This window comes from Syngnathoides biaculeatus, chromosome 1, assembly GCF_019802595.1.
Source record: "Syngnathoides biaculeatus isolate LvHL_M chromosome 1, ASM1980259v1, whole genome shotgun sequence".
Lineage (NCBI taxonomy): Eukaryota > Metazoa > Chordata > Actinopteri > Syngnathiformes > Syngnathidae > Syngnathoides > Syngnathoides biaculeatus.
Genome location: NC_084640.1, coordinates 3,138,964 through 3,164,423, shown reverse-complemented (window position 1 = coordinate 3,164,423; position 25,460 = coordinate 3,138,964). Strand labels below are relative to the sequence as shown.

The following is a 25,460-nucleotide window of genomic DNA, read 5'->3' as shown; positions in this document are numbered from 1 at the left end:
CCGACTGTTTCTGAAGGCAACAGAAGTAGGATTGTTGTTCAATGGTGATGTCGACAATAAAAATAATTGCTTTGGAAATCAACTCCTAACATCTTGTCAAGCCACATACATATGCCAGATTGGTGAGGACATTTTTCTCATTTACAGCCACTACCTTGTTCAGATTGCGTTTTAATTGGCTACATTCCATTTCATGTTACAATTTACGGCATCATCGAGTTTTGGTCATAAATGTTGAACAAGTTTAACGAGTAAGACTTTTGTTCAGCCCCTATTATATGGACAAATTCACTTTTAACTCATCACAGACCACAGGATAATACTATTGGTTTATCTTATAAAACACCAGATAATGTGGTGTTTGCTCTCCTTGGTCAGGGACGGAGAATATTTTAATACATTTAAGTGTACTTTTCAGGAAAAGAATCAAGTAATTTAGATTTAGTTTATTTAATAATTTAATTTAATTTTTTAATGCATCCAACTGACACAGACTAGTTTTTCTATCTGTTGTGCAGACGGTGTTGCAATCAAGTTGATTTCAGTTTTACATGTTGCACTATGTGTATCCAGCAGAGAGCAATACAAATGAAATCACTGAACAGAATTTAGAATGGATTATCATCATCATCACACGACATCATGTTGATCCACTGTTACATGTCAAGAGCATTTTTATATTCTGCCAGGTCGTTACCAAGCGTAATAATGTTAATCGGTTTGCAGTGCAAACAAAAAAACTGGACCATGCAAATAAATTATGAACATATTGCGGTTGGTTCAACAGTTTTTGGCTCATTCAAGTGACTTAATTTCTTGTGCCAGGTTAATTTCTAGTGGCTATGGACTGAAAGTGTGTTAAAATGACTATATGAAAAACAGTAATTAAGGGATGTCCAAATATGGGGCTGGATAATTGAAAAGTTCTACAATTAATCTGGACACAATTGGTTGCTGAGGCATCCATTGCGTGTTTTTTTTTTTTTTTTTTTTTAAAGTAACCCTAACCCTTGACATTGACAAATTGCTTTACAACCCAACGTGTGGACATGGGCTGTGAATGTCACCAATTAATTGAAATGCTTCAAAGTGGCATCGGTAGGCCTATTTTAGGGTGGCTTCACGTCCCCTGAAATGTTCATGAATTATGAATAATAAGGATAGTAATATGAAAAACGCTGCTGCAACAATGCTATTGGGAAGCTCATGGTTGTTTACATAAAGATGAAGGAGGTTATAGAGTGAACTTCACACACATTATGAAACAGCTGCAGAGCTGTAGTTGTCATCAGTGGATTATGATGATGATGATGATGATGATAGTAATATTACAACTACTTCTCTTACACATCCGAAAAACATGCGTCAATTGAAGACTCTAAGATTGCCCATATGTGTGTATGTGATTGTACCTGGTTGTTTGTTTATATACACCCTGTGATTGGCTGGTGACCAGCTCAGGGTGTATCCTGCCTCTTGCCAAGAGTCAGTTGGGGTAGGCTCCAGTATACCCGTGATTATAGTGAGGATAAGCGGTGTAGAAAATGGATACTGTAGATAAATAATCCATCCATCCATTTTGTGAGCGTCTTATCCTCAAAAGGGGAGCCTATCCCAGCTATCTTCAGGCAGAAGGTGAGGTACATCCTGAACTGGTTACCAGCCAATCGCGGGGCACACGAAGACAGACAACAATCACACTCACAATCACACCTATAGGGAATTTAGAGGCGCATTTTTTTGGGAGGTGGGATGGAAGCGGAGTGCCCAGAGAAACCCCACGCACAAAGAGAACATGCAAACTTCCCACAGGCAGGGCTGGGATTAGAACCCCAGTCCTCAGAACTATGCTCTAATAACTTCCTTCACCATGCCACCCTAATAATAATCATCATCATCATACATATATAATAATCAATCCATCCATCTATTATCTGGGCTTATTATCCGTACATGGGTCACAGGGGTGCTGAAGCTTGTTCCAACTACTGTCGAGCAGGAGGCAGGGTGTCAGTGATGTGCTCCGGCAGCAGCTCCTCACCTGCGCTTCACTGGCTCTAATTATGCCATGTATCTAAGCCTTGTGTGTTGTATTATTAGTTGCCAGTTCGTTATAAGAGACTGCATAAGAATGCGAGCATCTTGTGTGCGATTTGCCTCGTTACCACTCCCCAGCCTTCTTGTGTCACCATAGTCAAGTCAAGTCAAGTCTTGTTTTGTTCATGTTCAAGTGTTGCCTTGTTGTTATCCGACCTCGTTACATGATTTTTGGACCTTGCCTTTTTGTCATGTGTGTTTGTGCGGTAGGTTGTTTGGACTGCTTAACTGTGTATGACTATCCGTCAATCCATCGATTTTCTTAGCCGCTTATCCTCATGAGGGTCGCGGGGAGTGCCAACTGTTAATGGGCAGTGGGCGGGGTACACCCAGAAATGGTGGCCAGCCAATCGCAGGGCACATAGAGCAAACAGTCACACTCACAATCACACCTAGGGCCAATTTAGAGTCTCCAACTAATGTTGCATGTCTTTGGAATGTGGGAGGAAACAGGAGTGCCTGGAGAAAATCCATGCAGGGACGGGGACAACATGCAAACTCCACACAGGCGGGGCTGGGATTGAACCCGGGTCCTCAGAACTGCCTGTAATTAAACCAACCTCAAAAATAATGTCACTGCTTTGGAGTCCTGCATTTGGGTCTGACCATTTGTTCCATGTTCCTGACACAGTGGTACACTCTGAACTGGTTGCCAGCCAATCGGTAAATTTTAATAATGATAATAAAATGTAAAAAAAAAAACATTCACACCTACGGGCAATTTTGAATCTTAAAGGAATGCATGTTTTTGGAATGGAAACTGAAGTGCCTGGAGAAAACGCACAGAGGCAAGGACAGAACATGCAAACCCTACACAAGAGGCAGATGCTGTAACCGGTAGCTCCACTGTGCTGACTAGTAATTTTCAGTTAACTTGATTTTAATGATGTTGTCAATTCCTCAAAGCTGAGTCCTTCTCTGTAATTTTTTTTTTGTTAATATCAAATGACAGTCTTGTCTGATGATACATAAGCTAACTTTTAAGTGAAATAAGTAGAAACAAATTTTCAGTGGGGTGGAACTGTGGAGCAACTGTGCAGCGTTAGCCTCACATTTCTGAGTACCTTGGTTCAATCCCCGCCTGTGTGGAGTTCACAAGTTCTCCCTGTGCCTGCGTGGGTTTTCCTCGCACATTTCAAAAACATGCAACATTAATTGGACCTTGATTTTGCCCCTAGGTGTGTTTTTCAGTGCACGTGTTTTCTGTCTTCATGTGCCCTGCGATTGGCTGGGAACCAGTTCTGGGTGTACCCCGCCTCCTGCCTGTTGACAGCTGCGATAGGCTCCAGCACTCCCACAACCCTTTTGAGAATAAGCAGCTAAGAAAATGAATGGATGAATTCTTAGGGGAGTGTTTTTTTTTTTACAGTGGCAAATTTCTTCACTTATTTCAAGTGAAATTTATCATGAAACTAAACTGTAAAAACAAGTTATTTTTCAGGTAATATCCTATTTTCAGTGCAGAGCAAAGATGGATTCTGATGGTTAAAATCTTGCAGTATATGAACTGTCTCTGGAAATGCTAACCAACCTACCGAGCAAACGCCAACATTTATGTTTTCACCTCGTAATAATCCGGGACTCTGTTCACATTCAACCCTACTTGGTTTGTGCTACGGCTATTGACCAAGCTGGTGCCAATTGTTGTGCTGGCGGTGGGTTAATTGAGTGGATGCCACGCAATATTCAACGAAAGGCCACAGATGTCATTGGGAAAAGGAGGCGTAGAAAATTCTTCAACTGCTTTATTGAGGCAGAAAAACAATGGATTTATGTCAAATGCAGGACGTGAAATCTTCAGCCAAACTGAGGAACTATAGAAACCAGATGGGTTTAACTGTGGTTCATTAGCTATGAAAGGATGTAGATCCAGGATATCGCAGTGGTATCACTTGTTCTCTGCTTGGGTGCGCCTCCTTTTGAAGGCCATGGTGCTCTAATTTTGCATCATGTCCTGCTCGCTTACAAGAATGGAAATACACACACACACACGCACACATATTGTTACAAGAATATATTCTTACTATTATAATTATTTTATTAGGGCCTGACCAATTAATTGGCTGGCTGTTTTAATTGGACGATATTTGCATTTAATATTTAGGGATTATTTTTTAACTCATCCATCCATTTTCTTTGCCGCTTAACCTCACGAGGGTCGCAGGGAATGCTAGAGCTTATCACAGCTGTCAATGGGCAAGAGGCGGAGTACACCCAAAACTGGTTGCCAGCCAATCGCAGGGCAAATTGAGACAAACAGCTGCACTCACAATCACAACTAGGGGCAATTTAGAGTGTCCAATTAATGTTGCATGTTTTCGAAAAGTGGGAGGAAACCGGAGAGCCCAGAGGAAACCGACGCAGGCACGGGGAGAGCATGCAAACTCCACACAGGCGGGTCCGGGATTGAACCCGGGACCGCAGAACTGTGTGGCCAACGCTTTACCAACTGATCCACCGTGGGGCCTATTTTTTAACCCATTACTGATTAATCAATCAACATTAGAGAAAGATAATATTCAAACAAACAACCAAAAAAAAACCCAGCAGAATTCTGTCAAATTTTTCACTTTTGTAAAGTTAAAGAAGTACTGAAGGACAAAGTATGATAAAACACTCAAATGTTTTGAAAGTAATTTATGCCTTTATTGTGGTAAGCATCAAAGGATCAATGCAATAACATCTATCCGTCCATTATCCAAGATGCTTATCCTCACAAGGGTCACGGGAGACCCGGAGCCTAACCCAGCCAGCTTCGGGTAAAAGGTAGACTACACCCTGAACTGGTCACCAGTCAGTTGCAGGACAGATATCAACACCACCACTGAGCAGGAATCAATCCCACACCAAAGTGAGGCGTGTTTACCACTACACCATCAGTGACTATTCGAAACAATATATTATTTTTTAATTTATTATATTTTTTAATCAGTTTTTTCATCTGAATTTTATCCCTCTGAATATCAGAATCAACTTAAAAAAATGAAAGAATACCTGTGACTGTCAAATATTCAGTAACAAAACCATATAATAAATATTTAACCTTTGTTTTGTTATGGCTTTGCTAAAAAAAAAAAAAAAAAAAAAGATTTACTTCCTTATGTAACATAATTCAATTTTTTTCAATAACCATGATGGTCTTTTTGACAAAGGCAAATATTGATCACTCCTTATATCTGCTTTAATTAGAATAATAATCTTTTAGCCACCAAATATGACAAAGTGATTGCAGACTGATAACTTTATTGTGTGGACAGGATTACAACTATTATAATAGGTTACCATTTACATTATACATTATTTCTCATCCTTCAAACTACATAACGTAAAGTTGTGTGTTCACAATGATAACAGGGTTTGTTTAAAAAAAGTATCTATGTGTTTGTTTGTGTAGGTCTATAGATAATATGAATATGATAATTTGGAGTATGATTTTTTTCCATGTTTTCCCATTTTCTTCCAACAAATATGAAGCATTCTCTTGTGAACGTGGTCTTGAGTGAGCGGTGGGGTGTTAATGCTGAAGTGTGGCATTCTCCCGGGAGAATCTCCAGGGAGCTGTGGCGCTCGCCGCTGTCACTTCACCTCGGTAGACAGTCTGCCTCAGCACCTGCTCCTCAAACGACACACGAGGAGGGGATGCTGCTATGGTAGTGATCGGTGGGGGAGGGGGCTATGAGGGCAAAAGGGGGCTTTTTGTGCCATTATAGGGGGAGGGGTGTATGAATGTATAAAGCAACGCTGACTGTACAGACTGCTGATGCACGGAGCGTCGGTTTGCAAACGCTGCTCCCCAGACAAAAGCGTTCAAACTGGCTTAGATATGCCAATTACAGGCAGACTGCTGCAAGTGTACAAAGGCCACTTCATATACCGATGTGCACTGGTGCCACACTTGGCTGCTTGCTTGCTTGGTCTCCTTTTTGTGCTAAATGAGCATGATGTTCATGATTATGTTTAGTAGTAATAGCAATGGATTTACTTTGCATTAAATCTATATTCTACTGTATTTGTTGTATTTTCAAATTTGAATTTCTTTTAAAAGAATGACTTAAAGAGAGAGTATGCAGTTTTCAAATTGCTAGCAAGATTTGAGTGTAGCGTCAATTCAGTGTCCTCATTCTCCCCTGACACCGCCCCCTGATGAAGACAAGTACTATAGAAAATGGATGTACACATGGTTGAATTTATGGAGTGCTTTTTATGGGACTCAAGCAGGGGTGTGACTAGGTTTTATGGATGGGGTAAGGAGGAGTGGTGTATCTTAGCCACCAGGAGATGTACAGGATGTGAGTGAAAGCAACGCAAGAGCACATTTAACAAACAGCTAAGCAAGAGTCCGATTTTCAAACGGTACATCCATCCATCCATTTTCTTAGCCGTTTATCCTCACGAGGGTCGTGGGAGTGCTGGATCCTATCTCAGCTGTCAACAGGCAGGAAGCAGGGTACACCCTGAACTGATTGCCAGCCAATTGCAGGGCACATACAGACAAACAGCCGGACTCACAATCACACCTCGGGGCAATATAGAGTGTCCAACTCATGTTGCATCTTTTTGGGATGTGGGGGGAAATTGCAGTCCCCAGAGGAAACCCACACAGGGACAGGGAGAATATGCAAACTGCACACAGATGGGTCTGGTATTGAACCCGGGACCTCAGAACTGTGAGCCCAACACTTTCCAGCTGCTCCACCGTGCTGCCAGTTATATACAATTAACTAAAAAAATGACAGAGAATGATTTCCAATGGAAGAGTTATCAATCTCATCAAGATCAAATAAACACCAGCTATTGACAGCTACACAATTTGGTGTGTGCAAGCAGCAATGAATGCTGTTCGTTTTTCAAAGTGGCAATTCGGCCTATCGTGACTCAGATAGTGAACTGTGTCTATCTGGAACAGGTTAATTTGTCTTATAACTATCTGTTGACGATCCGCTTTCTAATCGTTGCAACTACACAACGTGAGCGTTCAATGTGAACTTCTCACGATTATGACATACTGTAATTTGTAATGATAGATGATGTCAATTTATCATGCCAATATGACACTGGAAGAATACATCAAATTAAAAGTTTGGTCGTGGTTCATGATCTTCAAAATATACTCCCATTTAATGCATGAAACAAAATGAGAAAATTCATGTTCAAGGGCAGCCTTTTGTCATGTTGTAGCAATTCTCCCAGAAAAGATTTATAAAGCTAAATATATTTCTGTACATATTTGTGTTTAAAGAACATTCTCCCATACCACATCTAAATATGACTTTATTTATTATTGGACTAATATACTTTATTGTTATTATACAGTACTGGAAGATATTACCATGAATCATAATCATCGAGGATGTTACATTATATAATGCAATGCAGTCCATACACAGCGATGATGCGCTCCGCCTCACACAGTCTGTTAAAAAATAAATAGAGTCCCTGGAATCAAATTAGCAACCAGACTTTTCCTTTTGAATTAATTGAAACGATCCGAGCCCACATATAGTTCCAATCACTGAATGAAAATGGATGTACTGTATTGATTTTTATATGACTCGGGAATCATCAGTATCCTTGGTTACTGATTGTAAAGCTCTGCAAAGAACAGCAACACAAAGGATGCTGATTGGTGCAGGCCTCTCCCTGTGCTGCTTCCATTGGCTGAAACTAGACATACACTGGCTTCATTACATGGCTGCCCCACCACCACCATCCCCCATACACGTACAAGCACACGCGCACACGCGCGCGCACGCAGCCGCACACACCCTCGTACATAGAATGTCACCCCGAGTGTTGTCTTAAAGGTTTAAAAAGCACCTTGTACAACAGGTTGATGTCAAAAAAAGAAAAGAAATTGAGCTTTTATGCAAAATATTCACCAAATACAATGAAAGAGCAAGCATCTTAGCATTTAAATTGTCCTTATTAATCAGTTTATAGCCAATTACAATTACAAAAAGATACACAATTATTAATTCTCAAATATACCTACCAGTCACTCCCAAATGGAGCTTACTAAAATCACGATACAGAACAGTAAATTAATATAAATTTGGATACATTGCTTATTCGGAAGTATCGTAATATAATACAGTACTGTAGTACTTCGGCAATGTGTAGGCGCCTCTAATGCCTGTGAGACACAGCAGAGGGCAACACATACATCCGCTGCTGGGATCCAAACACGTTGGAAGCGTCTTGATAAACGCATATGAATCATTATTTGGCTAATTCTGCTATTAGAAGGCTTTTATAACTTGGAACGTGTACACACTATCGTTGTTATTTCCAGCTGGATGATCAGCGCTGAGCAGGTGAGCCATTTTCAACATTTCTGTCAGACTGTTTCAACACAGAGAATTTGTTGATATTTATATTTCTTTTCACATTCAGCGCCATTTGCAGACATGTGCACCCACCGCCCCCTTTATTGTTCCCAACGTAAAACGAGGTATTTTATTAATAATAACCAAATAATATGTCGGCAAAAATAACGTGGTTATACTTTTTTGTGTGCTCATCTACTGTAGATGGAGCGTGTTTCTTTCGTCGATGATGTTCGTCGTGCGCGCATGAACAGATTAAATTCAATGGTGGTTCGATTTAACATGAAATTACACATTTAATGTGTTTTTTTTTAATCGCTGTCGATTTCTACAATGAGATTGCTATTGTGTAGTGTCTTCAGACGTATCCCATACAATACCATAAGACCTTCGACTGTTATTTAATTATAATTAATACACGTGTATATTATTTCTAATTCCCACCTGTCTTTTATCTACCATTCAATGGTTTTAATGACATCCAGCATATCATTTGAGCAGCTGTTAACCACATTGATCATCATTCTTTCCCTACAATTATATAATACACAAAGTGTCCTTTCATCGTTTTATTTCATTACATTGGTTCTTTGTAACAACGTTTTCAAAGCGGTTATCTGAAGACGTTTGTATTTTGTATTTTATATAAATGCTATTGATGGATTAACAGTGACAAAAAAATACCACGGCACTATCTCATCTCTGCATGTCGTTAAATCAGTCCGTTTGTAAACTCCAACACATGAATATATTCATATTTTGTGGAATGAGTGTTGCCATTGTGATGAGGGATGGTCACGTATGTATCATCAGTGCATGAGTGGATTGTGTTGTCGCCAGTGCACTGACTGTACAGTGACAGATTCACAGACATTGTCACGGTTGTCAATGGAAACCGATCAGAAGTGAATTCTGTGACAGAAAATGGAAAGCATGGCGACTGCCGCCTGGTGGCAGATGGCATTATGCACGTAAGGTACATATGTCCTGAGGCAATGAGAGAATGTCACTTGGGTGTGGACAGTCAACAGGGGAATGTTAGGAAAAGTGTTGTTATAGTTATTATTTACACATTTTACTGGCTGATGCACAAGGACGCACGACACGGGAGAGCGTGTAGAAGTGTGAGCCGCTGATCATTCACTTGTAATATGTGACCCCTTGTTGTGGATACCATGTAATCCACACATTCCTGTAACCTGCTATAATAGTTTTAATCCTGTCCACACAATAAAGTTATCAGCCTGCAAACACCATCACTTGTGTGTGTATTACAGCAACCTCCAGAGTCCAGGTTTTATCAGGAAAGGTTCTTTATAAGATTGTTTTGTGCGCTTTAGATATTAGTAGCAGTATTTTGACTAGATTGAGAGGAGAGGTTATGAAAGTGGCATGGCTCAACAATGTCATCACGCAACATGGAAAAGCATACTCCATCTTTCATATGAGTTGACTGTAATAATGACTCTACTGCTGTGTTAGCATAGGTTTGTGTTAAACTATTGCACCTTTCGAATTACATACAAATTTGGCACTTGTTTCTGCCATAGGAATATTATAGATGTTTTCTAATTCCCTATCCTTGACTTACTGTCACTTAAGCAATACTTGAGTTGTCAATTGCCAATGACTTACCGCACCCGTGTATAATACGCACCCGCGAAGTTTACCTCAAATTTCAAGAAAACCCTTCCTTAGCTATATTATGTTTACGATGCATGATTCTGCTTCTACCCATTTGATCAAAAGTATAATCTGTATTTTTTTCCAATAGTCATTTTGAGGTTAAGTACCTTATTTGAACACATAATGTTCTCTTTATTTTCTTGCTTTTATTTTGGACAATCTGGAGGCTATCCCAGCTATCTTTGGGAACGAGGTGGGGTACATCATGATGAGGTCGCCAACCAATCATAGGGCACATTCACAACCATCCATCCATTATCTGAGCCGCTTATCATCACAAGGGTTGCGGTAGCGCTGGAACCTATCCCAGTTAACTTCGGGCAGGAGGTGGGGTACACCCTGAACTGGTTGCCAGCCAATCTCAGGGCACATAGAAAAAAACAAGTAGCACTCACAATTTTTTTTAATGGGATTCAAATTGGCTCCACAGTGGAACAGCTGTAGAGCATTGGCCTCACTGTTCTGAGGACCGGGGTCAACTCCCGGCCCCACCTGTTTGGAATTTGCATGTTCTCTCCTTTGGCTACTGTGGTTTCCTCCCACATCCCAAAAACATGCATTAATTGGAAACTCTAAATTGTCCCTAGGTGTGATTGTGAGTGCAACTGTTGTCTGTCCCCATGTGCCCTTCAATTGGCTGGCAACAAGTTCAGGGTGTACCCTTCCTCCTGCCCACTGAGAGGTGAGATTGGCTCCAGCACTTCTGTGATCCTCATGAGTTAAAGAAATTAATGTTAAGTGTTAAGTCATCAGTCTTATTTAAAAAAAAAATGCAAATTATACCAGAGTATATAAATTTATGAGCACAACTATACATATCTGGAGACATATGTACCCCTGTCATATTGGAATAAAAGTGTAGGCTGCATATTTTTCATAAGTTTACAGGTTTTCAAAACTTCGAGAAGGTGGCATACATTTAGAAAACGTTGTTTTTCCCCATTTTCATCGAAACCTGTATACCAATATTGACTTTTGATCATTTTTAAGGGAGGATAAAAAGGTGCATTATCCATGAGAAAATATGGTATTTTCACAATCATCTTTATTGCTAAGTATTTAAAAAACACACAGGGATTTTGTCTCCGGTAGTTGGAGCCACTCGAGTACGACAACAGACAGCGAACTGACAGAGAATACTTTTACAAAAAGACATTGCAAGAACAGTCATGAAGCAATACAAGTTTCTCATCTGTAATCTGGCAATCTTCTTCTTTTCCTTTTGGCTTGTCCCATTAGGGGTCGCCACAGCGTGTCATCATTTTCCATCCAAGCCTATCTCATGCATCTTCTTCTCTAACACCCACTCTCCTCATGTCCTCCCTCACAACATCCATCAACCTTTTGTTTGGTCTTCCTCTCGCTCTTTTGCCTGCCAGCTCCATCCTCAGCACCCTTCTACCAATATACTCACTCTCTCGTCTCTGAACATGTCCAAGCCATCTAAGTCTGCTCTCTCTAACCTTATCTCCAAAAGATCCAACCTTAGCTGTCCCTTATGGGCTCATTTCTAATCCTATCCAACCTGTTCACTCCAAGTGAGATCTCGGCATCTTAATTTCTGCTACCTCCAGTTCTGCTTCCTCTTGTTTCTTCAGTGCCACCGTCTCTAATCCATACATCATGGCCGGCCTCACCACTGTTTTATAAACCTTGCCCTTCATCCTAGCAGAGACTCTTCTGTCACATAGAACACCAGACACCTTCCGCCAACTGTTCCACCCTGCTTGGACCCGTTTCTTCACTTCCCTGATCCAGTCCCACCTCAACCTTAAATTGTTCTGACACACCTGCGGCACACCTCACCGTTGTTCTGCTGCCCCTCATACATGTCCTGTACTATTCTAACATATTTCTCCGCCACACCAGACTTGCACATGCAGTACCACAGTTCCTCTCTTGGTAGTCTGTCATAGGCTTTCTCTTGGTCTACAAAGACACAATGTAGCTCCTTCTGACCTTCTCTGTACTTTTCCACGAGCATCCTCAAGGCAAATAATGCATCTGTGGTACTCTTTCTAAGCTTGAAAACATAGTGTTGCTCGCAGATAATTACTTCTGTCCTGAGTCTAGCCTCCACTACTCTTTCCCATAACTTCATTGTGTCTTTATTATCTTTATTATTATTATTATTATATTAAATTATTAAATATTATATTATTTATTATTATTATCTTTATCTTTATTCCTCTGTAGTTTCCACAGCTCTGAACATCGCCTTTGTTCTTAAAAATGGGGACTAGCACACTTTTCCTCCATTCTTCTGGCATCTACTCTCCCACTAGTATTCTATTGAATAAGTTGGTCAAAAACTCCACAGCCACCTCTCCAAATTGCTTCCATACCTCCACTGGTATGTCATCAGGACCAACTGTCTTTTCATTTTTCTTTCTGTTCAGTGCCTAACTTCCCCCTTACTAAACATTGCCACTTCCTGGTCATTCACACTTGCCTCTTTTACTCTACCTTCTCTCACATTTTCTTCATTTATTAACTTCTCAAATTACTCTTTCCATCTACTTAGCACACTACTGGCACCAGAGTACACATTTCCATCGCTATCATTATTCACCTTTACTTGCAGCACATCCTTCCCATCTGTATCCCTCTGTCTGGCCAACCTGTTGAGGTCCTTTTCTCCTTCTTTCGTATCCAACCTGGCCCACATGTTGTCATATGCCCCTTGTTTAGCCTTCACCACCTCTCAATGTATTTCTTCCGCCTCTCCTCAGTCCTCTCCATGTCTCACTTCTTCTTATAATCTCTTTCTTTGGAAGACTTCCTGTATTTTGGGTTTCCACTCCAGGTCTCCTCCTCCCCTTTCCTTCGAGAAGACACACCAAGTACTCTTCTGCCTGTCTCTCTGATCACCTTGGCTGTAGCAGTCCAGTCTTCCGGCAGCTCCTCCTGTCCATCAAGAACCTGTCTCACCTTTTTTCAAAAGGCCGCACAACATTCTTCCTTTCTCAACTTCCACTACCTGATTCTCTGTTCTGCCTTTGTCTTCTTAATCTTCCTACCCGCAACCAGAGTCATCCTACACACCACCATTCTATGCTGTCGAGTTACATTCTCCCCCACGATTACCTTATAATCAGTAACCTCCTTCAGTTTACATCGTCTGTTCAAAATATAATTTACTTGCATGCTTCTCCCTCTGCTCTTGTAGGTCACTCTATGTTTCTGTCCCTTCTGGAAATAAGTGTTCACGCCAAGCGTGTGAACTATTACAGACCTATATAGTAGACGAAGAAATTATTTTCTGTATAACAAGCTAGGGCGGCACGGTGGGATAACTGGAAAGCGTTGGCCTCACAGTTTTGAGGTCCTGTGTTCAATCACGGACTTGCCTGTTTGGAGTTTGCACCTGCGTGGGTTTTCTCCTCCCACATCCCAAAAACATGCAACATTAATTGGACACTCTAAATTGCCCTGATTGTGAGTGCGGCTGTTTGTCTCTATGTGCCCTTGGCTGGCAACCAGTTTAGGGTGTACCCCGCCTCCTGCCTGTTAACAACTGGGATTGGCTCCAGACATGACCCTTGTGAGGACAAGCGGCTAAGAAATGGATGGATAACAAGCCAGTATGCCATCCAAATTATTTTGAAGCATCTGTTTCATGCTAAAATTAGAATTAGTCTCTGAGTTTGTATTTCCTCACGTTTGATTTCACACATAAAGGGGACTAGTTCATTTGAAGTGAGTGAGTGTCACGGACGAGACTCGGGGGTGGACCCAAATGCACGACTCAGGTGAGAGGTAAGCAGTGCGGAATAAGCCTTTATTCGTTCCAATGTCGGTTACCAGGTAGTCAGTCCAAACAAGCAGCAAGATCAGTAACGGCAGGCTTACGGGGTAGGTCGGGAGACAGGCGTTGGTCGGTACACGTCAGGAGTACGGTAGTGCGGGAACGAGGCATGAGAGGCAACGATCTAGCAGAGTAATAGTCGTCCCCCGGGTCCTATATGTACTGGGTCTTAATCAAAGGTCATGAGGCGCAGGTGTGCACCTTTAGATCAGCTGGCCACGCCCAGCCCTGGCTGGAATCCAGGAGCATGACAGAACCCCCCCCCCCCCAAGGCCGGCTCTGGACGGCCCAGGAGCATCAGGGTGAGCCGCGTGAAAGTCCCTGATGAGGGAGCGGTCCACGACGAAGCGGGAGGGGATCCAAGAGCGCTCCTCCGGGCCATATCCCTCCCAGTCCACCAGGTACTGGACCCTCCTTCCTCTGCGACGGGAAGACAGCAACCGGCGCACAGTGTACACCAACCCACCGTCGACCATGCGGGGGGGCAGGGGGGATTTGAGCGGAGGAGCCAGCGACGATGTGCGATTCGGGCGAAGTCTGCTGACGTGGAACGTAGGGTGCACCCTCATCGACCTGGGCAGTTTCAGCGAGACGGCGACTGAGTTAATAACTTTGGAAACCGGGAACGGGCCAACGAACCTGGGAGCAAGTTTGCGGGATTCTGTCCGCAGCGGGAGATCTTTGGTGGAGAGCCACACTCGCTGTCCCACTCTGAGCTCTGGTGCGGCCCTCCTCTTGCGGTCTGCTGCGGCCTTGTAGGCGCTGCTCATGCGCAGCAGTGTCCTCCGAGCTGCTTCCCAGGTCCGTTTGCAGCGTCGCACCACGGCCAGGGCCGACGGAACTGTGGATTCTGTGACCAGTGGAGGAAACAGGGACGGAGGATACCCATGCACGACATGGAGTGGAGCCATACCTGTTGAAGCGGAGGGTAGAGAATTGTGGGCATACTCCACCCACCTGATGTGCTGGCTCCACGTGCTCTGGTCCATGGATACCAGACATCGAAGACCGGTCTCTAATTCCTGGTTAATCCTCTCAGTCTGGCCGTTAGACTCTGGGTGATGACCCGATGTCCGACTTGCTGAAGCGCCGATGAGGTTGCAGAACTCCTTCCAGAAACGGGCGCTGAATTGCGGACCCCTGTCCGAAACGATGTCCTGAGGTAGGCCGTGGTAACGGACGACCTCGTCTAATACCAACTGGGCTGTCTGCTTGGCCGACGGGATCTTCGGAAGCGGCACGAAGTGGACCATTTTGGAAAAACGGTCCACTATGGACAGCACCACTGTGTTCCCTTGAGAAGGCGGCAGGCCGGTGACGAAGTCCAGCGTGATGTGTGACCACGGACAAAAGGGGATGGACAGGGGTTGCAACTCACCAACAGGCCATAGGCGGGAAGTCTTATTGGCAGCACACACCGGGCAGGCGTTGACAAACTCTCTTACGTCCTTGCTGAGGTTAGGTCACCAGAACCTTTGTTCGACCACTGAACGTGTCTTCGCCATACCCGCGTGGCAGACCGTCTTGTTGGTATGGGCCCAGTTGATGACGTCTCCCCGCAGAGATGGGATGACGAACAGGCGGCCCGACGGACAATCCGCGGGTGACGGTGTCTCTCCCAGAGCCTCCTTCACCCGCGACTCGATCGCCCAGGTGAAACCGGCCACGAAGCACCCCGCTGGCAGGATAGTAGCGGCGTCTGAATCCGTGCGCCCTCCCTCGTGGATCCGCGAGAGTGCATCCGGCTTGCCGTTTTTGGAGCCTGGGCGGAAACACACCTTAAAGTGGAAGCGGGTGAAAAATAGGGCCCACCTGGCCTGACGGGCGTTCAACCTCTTCGCCGACTTCAGGTATTCAAGGTTCTTATGGTCCGTGAAGACAACGAACGGTACTTGCGAGCCCTCCAGCCAGTGCCGCCACTCCTCCAACGCGCTCTTGACCGCCAGCAGTTCCCTATCTCCCACGTCGTAGTTCCTCTCTGCCGGGGTCAACTTTCTAGACAGGAACGCGCACGGGTGGATCCTTCCATCCCTGGGACTCCTCTGCGACAAGACTGCTCCGATTCCTGAATTCGATGCATCCACCTCCACCACAAACTGGTTATCTGGGTCCGGAATAATGAGAACGGGCGCAGTAGTGAAACTTGCCTTGAGCCTGCTGAAGGCCTCCTGGCAGGTCCCGGACCAGTCGAAGAGGGTATGTGGCGAGGTGAGCGAATGCAGAGGAGCGGCCACAGAACTGAAGTTCCTTATGAATTTCCTATAGAAATTGGCAAATCCCAGAAACCTCTGTACGTCCCTCCTGTTGGTGGGGGTAGGCCACCGCAGCACCGCGTCGACCTTCCCGGGATCCATCCGTATCTCTCCCTCAGCCAGGATGAAGCCCAGGAAAGACACGGATGCCCGATGGAACTCACACTTCTCCATATTCACGTATAATTGGTGCTGCTGCAGACGCCGGAGCACCTCTCTGACTTGTTGAATGTGAGAGGTTAGGTCTGCTGAAAAGATGAGAATGTCATCCAGATAAACAAAGACAGATCTGTTCAGGAACTCCCGAAGCACGTCGTTAATGAAGTTCTGAAAGACGGCCGGAGCGTTAGTCAGTCCGAAGGGCATCACCAGATACTCATAGTGCCCTGTGGGGGTGTTGAACGCCGTCTTCCACTCATCCCCTTCCCGAATCCGCACCAGGTGGTAAGCGCTGCGCAAGTCGAGCTTGGTGAAGATCCGGGCTCCCTGGAGGAGTTCGAATGCTGTAGAGATAAGCGGCAAAGGGTACCTGTTCTTGACTGTGATGTCGTTCAGGCCTCGGTAGTCGATGCAGGGTCGCAGCGTGGAGTCCTTCTTCTTGACAAAAAAAAACCCCGCACCGGCTGGTGAGGATGAGGGGCGAATAAGTCCGGCTGCCAGCGAGTCCTCGATGTAGTCCCTCATGGCTTGATGCTCTTGTCCGGTTAAAGAGAACAGTTTCCCTCTGGGAGGAGAGGTGCCTGGCAGGAGTTCAATCGCGCAGTCGTATGACCGATGTGGCGGCAGAGACTTTGCTTTAGATTCAGAGAAGACCTCCCGTAGGTCATGGTAGAAGGAGGGCACTGCGGTCAGGTCCAGGGCGGTACTAGGTTCTGTGAGCCGAACCGGCGCAACTTGAATACCCCTGTCTCTCCAGACAGCGACACAGAGACTGAGACAGTCCTCTCCCCAAGTCTTGATCTGACCCGTGGCCCAATCTATGTGCGGATTATGTTCTTTGAGCCACGGGCTGCCCAAGATGATGTCGCTACTACGTGCGTCGAAGACATGAAAGTTAATACGCTCCGAGTGAGCGCCGGAAAGCTCATACGTAGCGTCTGAGTACGATGTGTAACCCAACAAAGGAACTTGCCGTTGGCGGCATAGGCGTGACGAAAACGTTGCGTGGGAAAGGTTGCTGCCCCCAGCTCCTCGACCTCGCGGGGATTTATCAGATTTGCTTCCGACCCAGAATCAATGAAAGCCGTCACAGAGCATGAACGGGAGTCCGTTCCCAAGGTGAGGTGAAGAAGGGACCTCCCTGACCCCGTCACGGTGTACCGCACACTCACCGGAGTAGCGATCCTGATGTCAGAATGCCCTGGTCGAGTCTGGCAACGGCCGATCAAGTGTCCCAAACGCCCGCAGTAAAAACAGCGTCCCTCTCGTCGCCGACGTAAGCGCTCCTCCGCTGAGCTGCCAAGCCCCTCCACTTGCATGGCTTCCGGTGAAGCTGACAACACGGGTGGCCGGGAAGCGGAAACAACCGGACTGCGACTCTCCCTCTCCTCCTCCTTCAGGCCCTCCATCTGTCTCTGCACGGTGAGGCGCTGGTCCACCTTGAGGGCCAATGCGATGAGGGAGTTAAACGAAGGCGGAAGATCCGTGGCCACGAGGTGACCACAGATCTGTGGGGACAGTCCCTTGTAAAACGCGTCATGGAGGGCTTCCTCATTCCAGCGGCTCTCGGCAGCCCGAATCCGGAACTCGATGGCGTAGTCGGACACGCGGCGACGCCCCTGGTGAATTGTCATGAGTGACGACGCCGCCTGGCGTTCCGGAGCCGCATACTGGAACACCTGGGTGAGCACGCAGACGAAGCTCGCCCATGAGCGGCAGGTCTCCGAGTTACGGCTCCACTCGGTGGTGGCCCATGCCTCCGCCCTCCCTGTCATGTGGGAAATGACGAAGGCGATCCGGGAGCGGTCCGTGGGAAAAGCGGAAGCTTGCAGCTCGAAGTGGAGATCGCACTGCGCCAGGAAGGGCTTGACGTTACCGGAGTCGCCTGAGAACCGCTCTGGTCGAGAGAGCGGAGTGATGGTGGCACGGGGAGGCACAGGAGCGGCCGCGCTAGCTTGGGAGGCTAGCCACGGTTGCAGCTGGGTGCAGAGCTCCTGGATCTGGTGAGTCATACCCTGGAGAGCAGCCTCTTGCTCACCCAGGCGTTTGCCCTGCACTTGCAGCGCACGGCGGATGGCTTCAGAGTCGGCTGGGTCCATGTTCTTGGCTAGATCGTTCTGTCACGGACGAGACTCGGGGGTGGACCCAAATGCACGACTCAGGTGAGAGGTAAGCAGTGCGGAATAAGCCTTTATTCGTTCCAATGTCGGTTACCAGGGAGTCAGTCCAAACAAGCAGCAAGATCAGTAACGGCAGGCTTACGGGGTAGGTCGGGAGACAGGCGTTGGTCGGTACACGGGAGGTAGACGTCAGGAGTACGGTAGTGCGGGAACGAGGCATGAGAGGCAACGATCTAGCAGAGTAATAGTCGTCCCCCGGGTTCTATATGTACTGGGTCTTAATCAAAGGTCATGAGGCGCAGGTGTGCACCTTCAGATTAGCTGGCCACGCCCAGCCCTGGCTGGAATCCAGGAGCATGACAGTGAGGTGAACAAAACAAAGAGTGAAGACATATGTTGAAGACATTTTTAACTCTTCTGTACCTTTGTAGTCTAGACTGATTCAAAAATGAAAGTTAAAGACTGCTTGAACAAAAATTTGTATTATTGTTCATATGCACGTAAGAATTTTTTTGATGATCGTGTGAAACATTTCAAATATTGAAATAACCAACATCTTTTTATCTTCATATATTGAGTGCTTGTGTTACTTCATGCCACCTGCTGACTGAAAACGCTCCTATGAAGGCAGTGAAGTGAAACATTATCTTTAATTTCCTCCCTTCTGATATTGTGGAAAATATGGATGTACTTTTTACAACATCAATCCTTCCATTTTCCATACCGCTTCTCCTCAGTGGGGTCACGGCCGGCTGTGCTGAAGCCTATGCCTGCTATATTCATGCGAGAGGTGCGGTACACCCTCAACTGCGAACAGTTGTTTGTTTTTATGTGCCCTGTAATTGGCTGGCAACCAGTTCAGGGTGTGCCCCAACTCTTGCCCGGAGATAGCTGGGACAGGCTCCAGTACTCCTGTAATACTTGTGAGGATAAGCAGCTCAGATAATGGCTGGATAAATAGTGAGCCACATATGAAGGCCATTGTAATTGCATTAAAAAAAATCTACATACAGGTATTTTTAACCTCCCCAGTGAATCTTGAATAAAGCTGGAAAAATCACTAATCACTCAACCAACAACAACAAAAAGAGAAACATAAAACTTGGGAAAATTGAAAAAAAAAAAAGTAGAACACAGGCAGAGTTAACACTGTGTGGTCTTGCAAGATATAGAGACGTTCATACATTTTGTCTGTGGCGGAGGTCGGCTGAAGTTTTTTTTTTTTTTTTTTTAGGACATTAGAGTCATATTGCTACAAGAGATTCTGGTCTAATTCAAATTTGTACTCCATCAGAGACATTTGACATGTGCGAGGGACTAACTGTATTAAAGGTAGTACTGAATTTTAAGAATGAAAAACTCAGTGAAAAGGCTCCATTTTCATAGTCTGGCAGAGCTGAAAACTGGCGTAACCTGATTTTTTTCTCTATGCACGTGTGGCTAATAAATGATCACAGTGATTGTATTTTAGGGCCCTAAAGAATAAATCATAGGTATTTGGAACTGAAAACTATAGTATATAATTTTTTGCAGACCTAAAAATGATTATGACTCCATTTTCTCCATGATCGTAATAATTTTTAAAAATAAATTGTGCCAAACGTATATATGCGTTCATCTGAGATGACACGCTGTGGCGACCCCGAAAGGGACAAGCTGAAAGAAACACACACATTTTTACTTTAAAATTGATCCCAGAGGCCAATTGTGGCCTTTGACATCACTGTTCTAGCCTTACGCCGACTGAGACCATGTCTAACTTTTGCCCCAGCGATTATGATGCAGTTTTGATGAATTTGGTGTCTGTTTTGGTGCATTTAAGCAGGGATGTCAACAATGTAACATTGTAGTTATGGTTTCCCTCAGAGTGCCGTTGTTTTAATCGCCTCATCATATTTACACATGAAATTTATGAACAAGTTTTAGAGTAAGAAATCAAAGGTAATGTTTTTTTTTTTTCAACTTTTCGTGTTTGGTAACACAAAAATACTTCTTATATCTCAACATTTTCTTTCATGATGTATGACAGTTTGAAATTTTAACAAGAATCATGGAAGTTGACACACGAGTTCCATTCGCAGACCACATGAAAATCATGTGGTGGGCCGAATCTGGTTCCCGGGCCTTAAGTTTGTCACCTGTAATTCAAAGGAAATGAAAGGAACCCCTTCACTTAGACAGGATGGAAGTCAGCTGTGGTGATGCCCACACCAGTGCAAACATGCCTTTTTTTCAATGTGCTGGAATATGCCACCCCACGAAACTACCAACATTAGATCTGAACCGCATCCTCGCAGAGTTATGCCAAGCGTAGCGCTGAATTTAGACCAGGCACAAAAAAGAGCACAAAGTGTTTATTTATAAGGTCTTTTACCTCTTGGGATGGTTGCTATCATGCATCTTCCTTCAGCAGAATATCTAAAGTGGGTTGATGTTGAGAGTTGCTTTGCTGCATCTATTTATAGCACAATAGGTGTATGCAGTATTCACTGCCCTTCTACTTAAAAAAGAACTCGTGATTTTTCGGAATTATTTGAATACTGTACTGTGCTTTGTCATCCCTTTCATCCAATCCTTGCTGGCTCTGATTTCATCTGGGTCAGGGTAGTTTCTGTATCTTCTCCAAAGCTTGTGCCAGCCGAGGGTGTGTGTGTGTGTGTGGGGTGGGGACAGGTGGGTGGGGGTGGAGTGATGGAGAGGACATTTGTACGCCACATCAGCGCACAACGTCCTTTAATCCCACACAGGGCCCGATTAATTTTAAAGCCGCTTTCCGTTTTTAAGCTTACTTTCAGCACTCTGACTCAAGCTACCATGCAGGCACCAACACCTCTGCTGAACTTATGTGTACTTAATGCTCATAAATGCATTTTTAATAATTCTTTGACATGTCAACTTATTTTGAAGTTCAAATTTAGAGCAACATGAAATGAATATTGTTCTATTTGTATTTAAAACATATGCTCTGAAATAAGTTTTCAATTGTATAGCATAATATACTGTATTTTGTATATAAAAAACATATACATATACAGTAACTTTATGTGTTGTGCTTTGAAAATATCACTGTGTGCTTAATGGGTTGCACAGCCTTGTGCCATATGTTCTTAAAGGAGTTGGGTGAATTACTGCCGCTTGATTTCAAATCAGCTCAGTGGGCAGACATCTGGGGCTTCTCTGCTTATTTCTGACGTGATTACAAATTAGTTCTGACCTGACATTGAACATAATTTGATTCCCTGCGTGGGTTTTTTTTCCCCCACATCCCTAAGACATCCATTAATTGGAGACTCTGGATTACCCTTAGGTTTGATTGTGAGTGCAAAGGGTTGTCTGTTTCTTTGTGCCCTGTGATTGACTGGCAATCAGTTCAGGGTGTACCCCAACTCCTGCCCAACGGTTGCTGAGATAGGCTCCAGCACTCCCGCAACCCTTGTGAGGATAATCAGTTCGGAAAATGGATGGATAGATATTACAATGCAGTTCTTTGATCTCTACATTAGAGGAAAGGCTCTAACGAGCATCTTAACCAATAAAGTCAACAAACTTTTTTCACTGTGCATAGATTACTCTCCCCTCCAAAAGAGGCATGGAGGGGGTCAGTCTTGGTCAGTCTTGTCAGTATAGCATCTCTGCTATTTGCACACGATGTGGTTCTATTGGCTTCATCGAGCTGTGATCTCCAACTCTCACTGGAGCGGCTGGGATGAGAATCACCACCTCAAAATGGTCCATGGTCCTCTAGTTGGAAAAGGGTGGTGTGCCCTTTGCAGGTTGGGTATGAAATCCTGGCCCAAGTGGAGGAGTTAAAGTATTTTGGGGTATTTTTCATGAGTGAGGAAATGTGCAGGAGATGTGTCAGAAGAATTTAAGGTGGAGATGGGACTGCATCAGCGATCCGCGCCAAGCCCCTTTCTGTTTGCGGTAGTAATGGATAGGCTGACAGATCAGGTTAGACTAGATTCCCCTTGGACTATGATGTTCACAGATGATACTGTGATCTGCAGTGAAAGTAGGGAGCAGCTGGAGAAACAATTAGAAAGATGGAGGTATGCACTGGGAAGGAGAGGAATGAAGATTAGCCAAAGTAAAACAGAATATATGCACATGAATGAGAGGGGCAGTGGAGGAAGAGTGAAGGTCCAGGGAGAAGAGATAGCAAGGGTGGACGACATCAAATACTTGGTCAACAATACAGAGCAATGGAGAGTGTGGTAAGGAAGGGAAGAAATGGGTACAAGCGGGATGGAACAGTTGGGGGAAGGTGTCTGGTGTTCTTTGTGACAGAAGAGTCTCCGCTAGGATGAAGGGCAAAGTTTATAAAACAATGGTGAGGCCGGCCATGATGTACATTTGATGTACGTAGAGATGGTGGCTCTGAAGAAACAACAGGAAGCAGAACTGGAAGTGGCAGAAATGAAGATGTTGAGGTTCTCGCTTGGAGTGAGCAGTTTGGATGGGATTAGAAATGAGCTCATTTGAGGGCAGCCAAAGTTGGATGTTTTGGAGACAAGGTATGAGAGAGTAGACTTCGATGGTTTGGGTATGTCCAAATGCGAGAGAGTGTGTATATTCGTAGAAGGGTACTGAGGATGGAGTTGGCAAAAGAGGGAGAGGAAAACCAAAGAAAAGGTTGATGGATATGAAGAGTAAGGACATGAAGACTGTGGGTGTTAGAGAGGAAAATGCACGAGATAGGCTTAGATGGGAAAAAAATGACACACTGGGGCGACCCTAATCGGGACAAGCCGAAAGGAGAAGAAGATGAAGAAGAAGAAGAATTTTACGAGTGAGGAAAGAGAATTCGAGATCAACAGGCGAATTGGTGCAGCACCTGTAGTGATGCAGACGTTTTATCGGTCTGTTGTGGTAAAGAAGAAGCTAAGTCAAGGTGAAGCTCTCAATTTAGCAGTTGATCTATGATCCTACCCTCACCTATGGTCACAGCCCGTGGGTCTTGACCAAAAGAACAAGATCCCAGATACAAGCAACATAAATGAGTTTCCTCCATAGCGTGTCCTGACTTTCCCTGAGGGATAAGGTGTGAAACTCAATCATCCGGGAGGAGCTCAAAGTAGAGCTGGTGCTCCTCCACATTGAGAGGAGCCAGACGAGGTGTTACCTCCACCGGAAGGAGATAACCCATGACACGCTGAAGAGAATCCGTCTCTCGGTTGGCCTGGGAACGCCTCAAGATACCCCCGGAAGAACTGGATGAAGTGGCTGGGGAGAGGGAAGTCTGGGCGTCCTGGCGAAAGCTACTGCCCCCACAACTCGTCCTCGGATAAGCATTAGAAAATGATAGATGTACAATATTCCAGTATCACACATACAGACCAATAATCTGGTGTGCGCAGTCAAGTGCAGTTAGGAATGCACAGATAAATACATTGGGGAGACCAAGCAACCACTGAGCAGACGCTAGGCATAACACAGAACATGTTCACATAACATAACAGACAAAACTCCTCAGGTCAAGACAGCTCTCTACCTACACCTCCAATAGCAAAAGCACTTTTTTGAGGACAAAAATGTGTATATTAAGGACATGTGTTTTTTCCATGAACCTGGGGTGGATGTTGGAAGGTGTGAATGTATTTTACATTTCTTGGCATGTGTGCAAATCCAAACTAAGCAAATCAAATGATTCCTGTAACCCTCCATGACAGTGTTGCATTTGACATCAGGCAGTGTGACTTACATTTCACGTTTCTGTTTCAGCGGTTTGCAACATCTGGTTTAAATAATTTAAATTAAGTAATTATTACTTAATTTTCAGTCATTTTTACAATATAATATTATTTTTGTCAGTTTCTGCATATGTTACGCAACGTGGAGGGAACCAATAATATAGCCTAAAAGTATTAACACTATCTATGTGTTTGTCCATTGTTAGGTTTGTCACCTTACTTGCTGGAATAGTTGCACAAATAACAGACAAGAAGTCGTCTTTCTTCTGATCAGGAGGACGTGAGAGACAGGCCAGTTAGTCTCCAAACACGTTCTAAACCAGCCTCTCACGTACTCTTAGAAAACAGACAAGGTCAAAAGGAGGGGAGAGCAGATGAAATGAACAAAGGTGCATTCTAGGATGATGATGTGGCACATCGTGCGATAATGATTTAGCACATTCTTTGGTTATGATGGAGTTGTCCTTGGCTACTTGTAGGAAGATACTGTTGCATCTGTGTGTAGGAGCTCGTCCTGTGAACAAGACTCTTCGAAGCAAGGATGATACTTTGGCTTTGTTGCAAGTCCATAATAAATATATTGCAAGTCCATAATAAATATATTAACGATAACTCTAACATCCATCAATTTCTTTACAGAATATTATTCATTGCAAGTCCATAATAAATATATTAACGATAACTCTAACATCCATCAATTTCTTTACAGAATATTATTCATTGACAATGACTGACAGTGTTTACAAATCTCACCAACTACTAATAAAACAACCAACCAGCAAACGGCCAATACTTAGTAACAGGCTATCTTTCCTGACAAATATAAAAAGTTCAGCACTTGCAATTGTGGTTGTTGTCCTCATACCCACATACAGTTTGGCTATTTAACTTGTATCTCTATTTAATTTGCAAACCACATTGAAAAATGGATTTGGTATTCCACAGACAAAAATCTGTCGAGCGTGCTCCAGACTAAAAAGTGCACACAGTCAGTTTCAGCAGCCATATGCTACTGAGTTCCAGCACATGCTGACTGAACACTCACAGCCATGAGAACAGTTTTATGAAAAACAGTGTTGAATTCCCCCTCCCTCTCTACATACACCTGGTGGTTTGGAGCCCAGTCTCTCGTTGTCTCTGCCCTGTCAGGGCTTGCGTGTCTGTGGCAGCAATAAATCAGCACTGCGGGCAGCCAGTAGCTTCTACAGCTCGATAGATAAGCAATTTTGACTTTTATTAACCAAAAAGTACTAATCAATTAAGATGATTCCCATATAGTCATCATAGTTTCAAATAGGAATGTGATATATTTCTGCTCATCA

At 44.3% G+C, this 25,460-nt stretch overlaps 2 protein-coding genes across 18 annotated transcripts in view; one reads left to right on the top strand and one right to left on the bottom strand.

The window, feature by feature from the left end:
• LOC133504638 (protein 4.1-like) overlaps positions 1–25,460 on the top strand; it is a 215,013-nt gene that overhangs the window by 132,264 nt on the left and 57,289 nt on the right. For 16 of the 17 annotated variants that reach the window (XR_009796150.1, XR_009796114.1, XR_009796120.1 and 13 more), the window contains exon 1: positions 8,262–8,411. The exons of the other annotated variant lie outside the window; for it this stretch is intronic. The gene's annotated coding sequence lies outside the window, so the exon portion shown is untranslated. Of the gene's footprint in view, positions 1–8,261; positions 8,412–25,460 lie in introns of those variants that run through there. 17 annotated transcript variants of the gene reach the window in all.
• On the bottom strand, positions 13,967–15,088 carry LOC133503644 (uncharacterized). The gene is made up of 2 exons (XM_061825453.1): positions 14,557–15,088; positions 13,967–14,490 (listed from the first exon to the last, which is right to left on the bottom strand). The coding sequence occupies exons 1-2, from the start codon at positions 14,904–14,906 to the stop codon at positions 14,121–14,123; spliced, it is 720 nt and encodes a 239-aa protein (XP_061681437.1). The 5' UTR covers positions 14,907–15,088; the 3' UTR covers positions 13,967–14,120.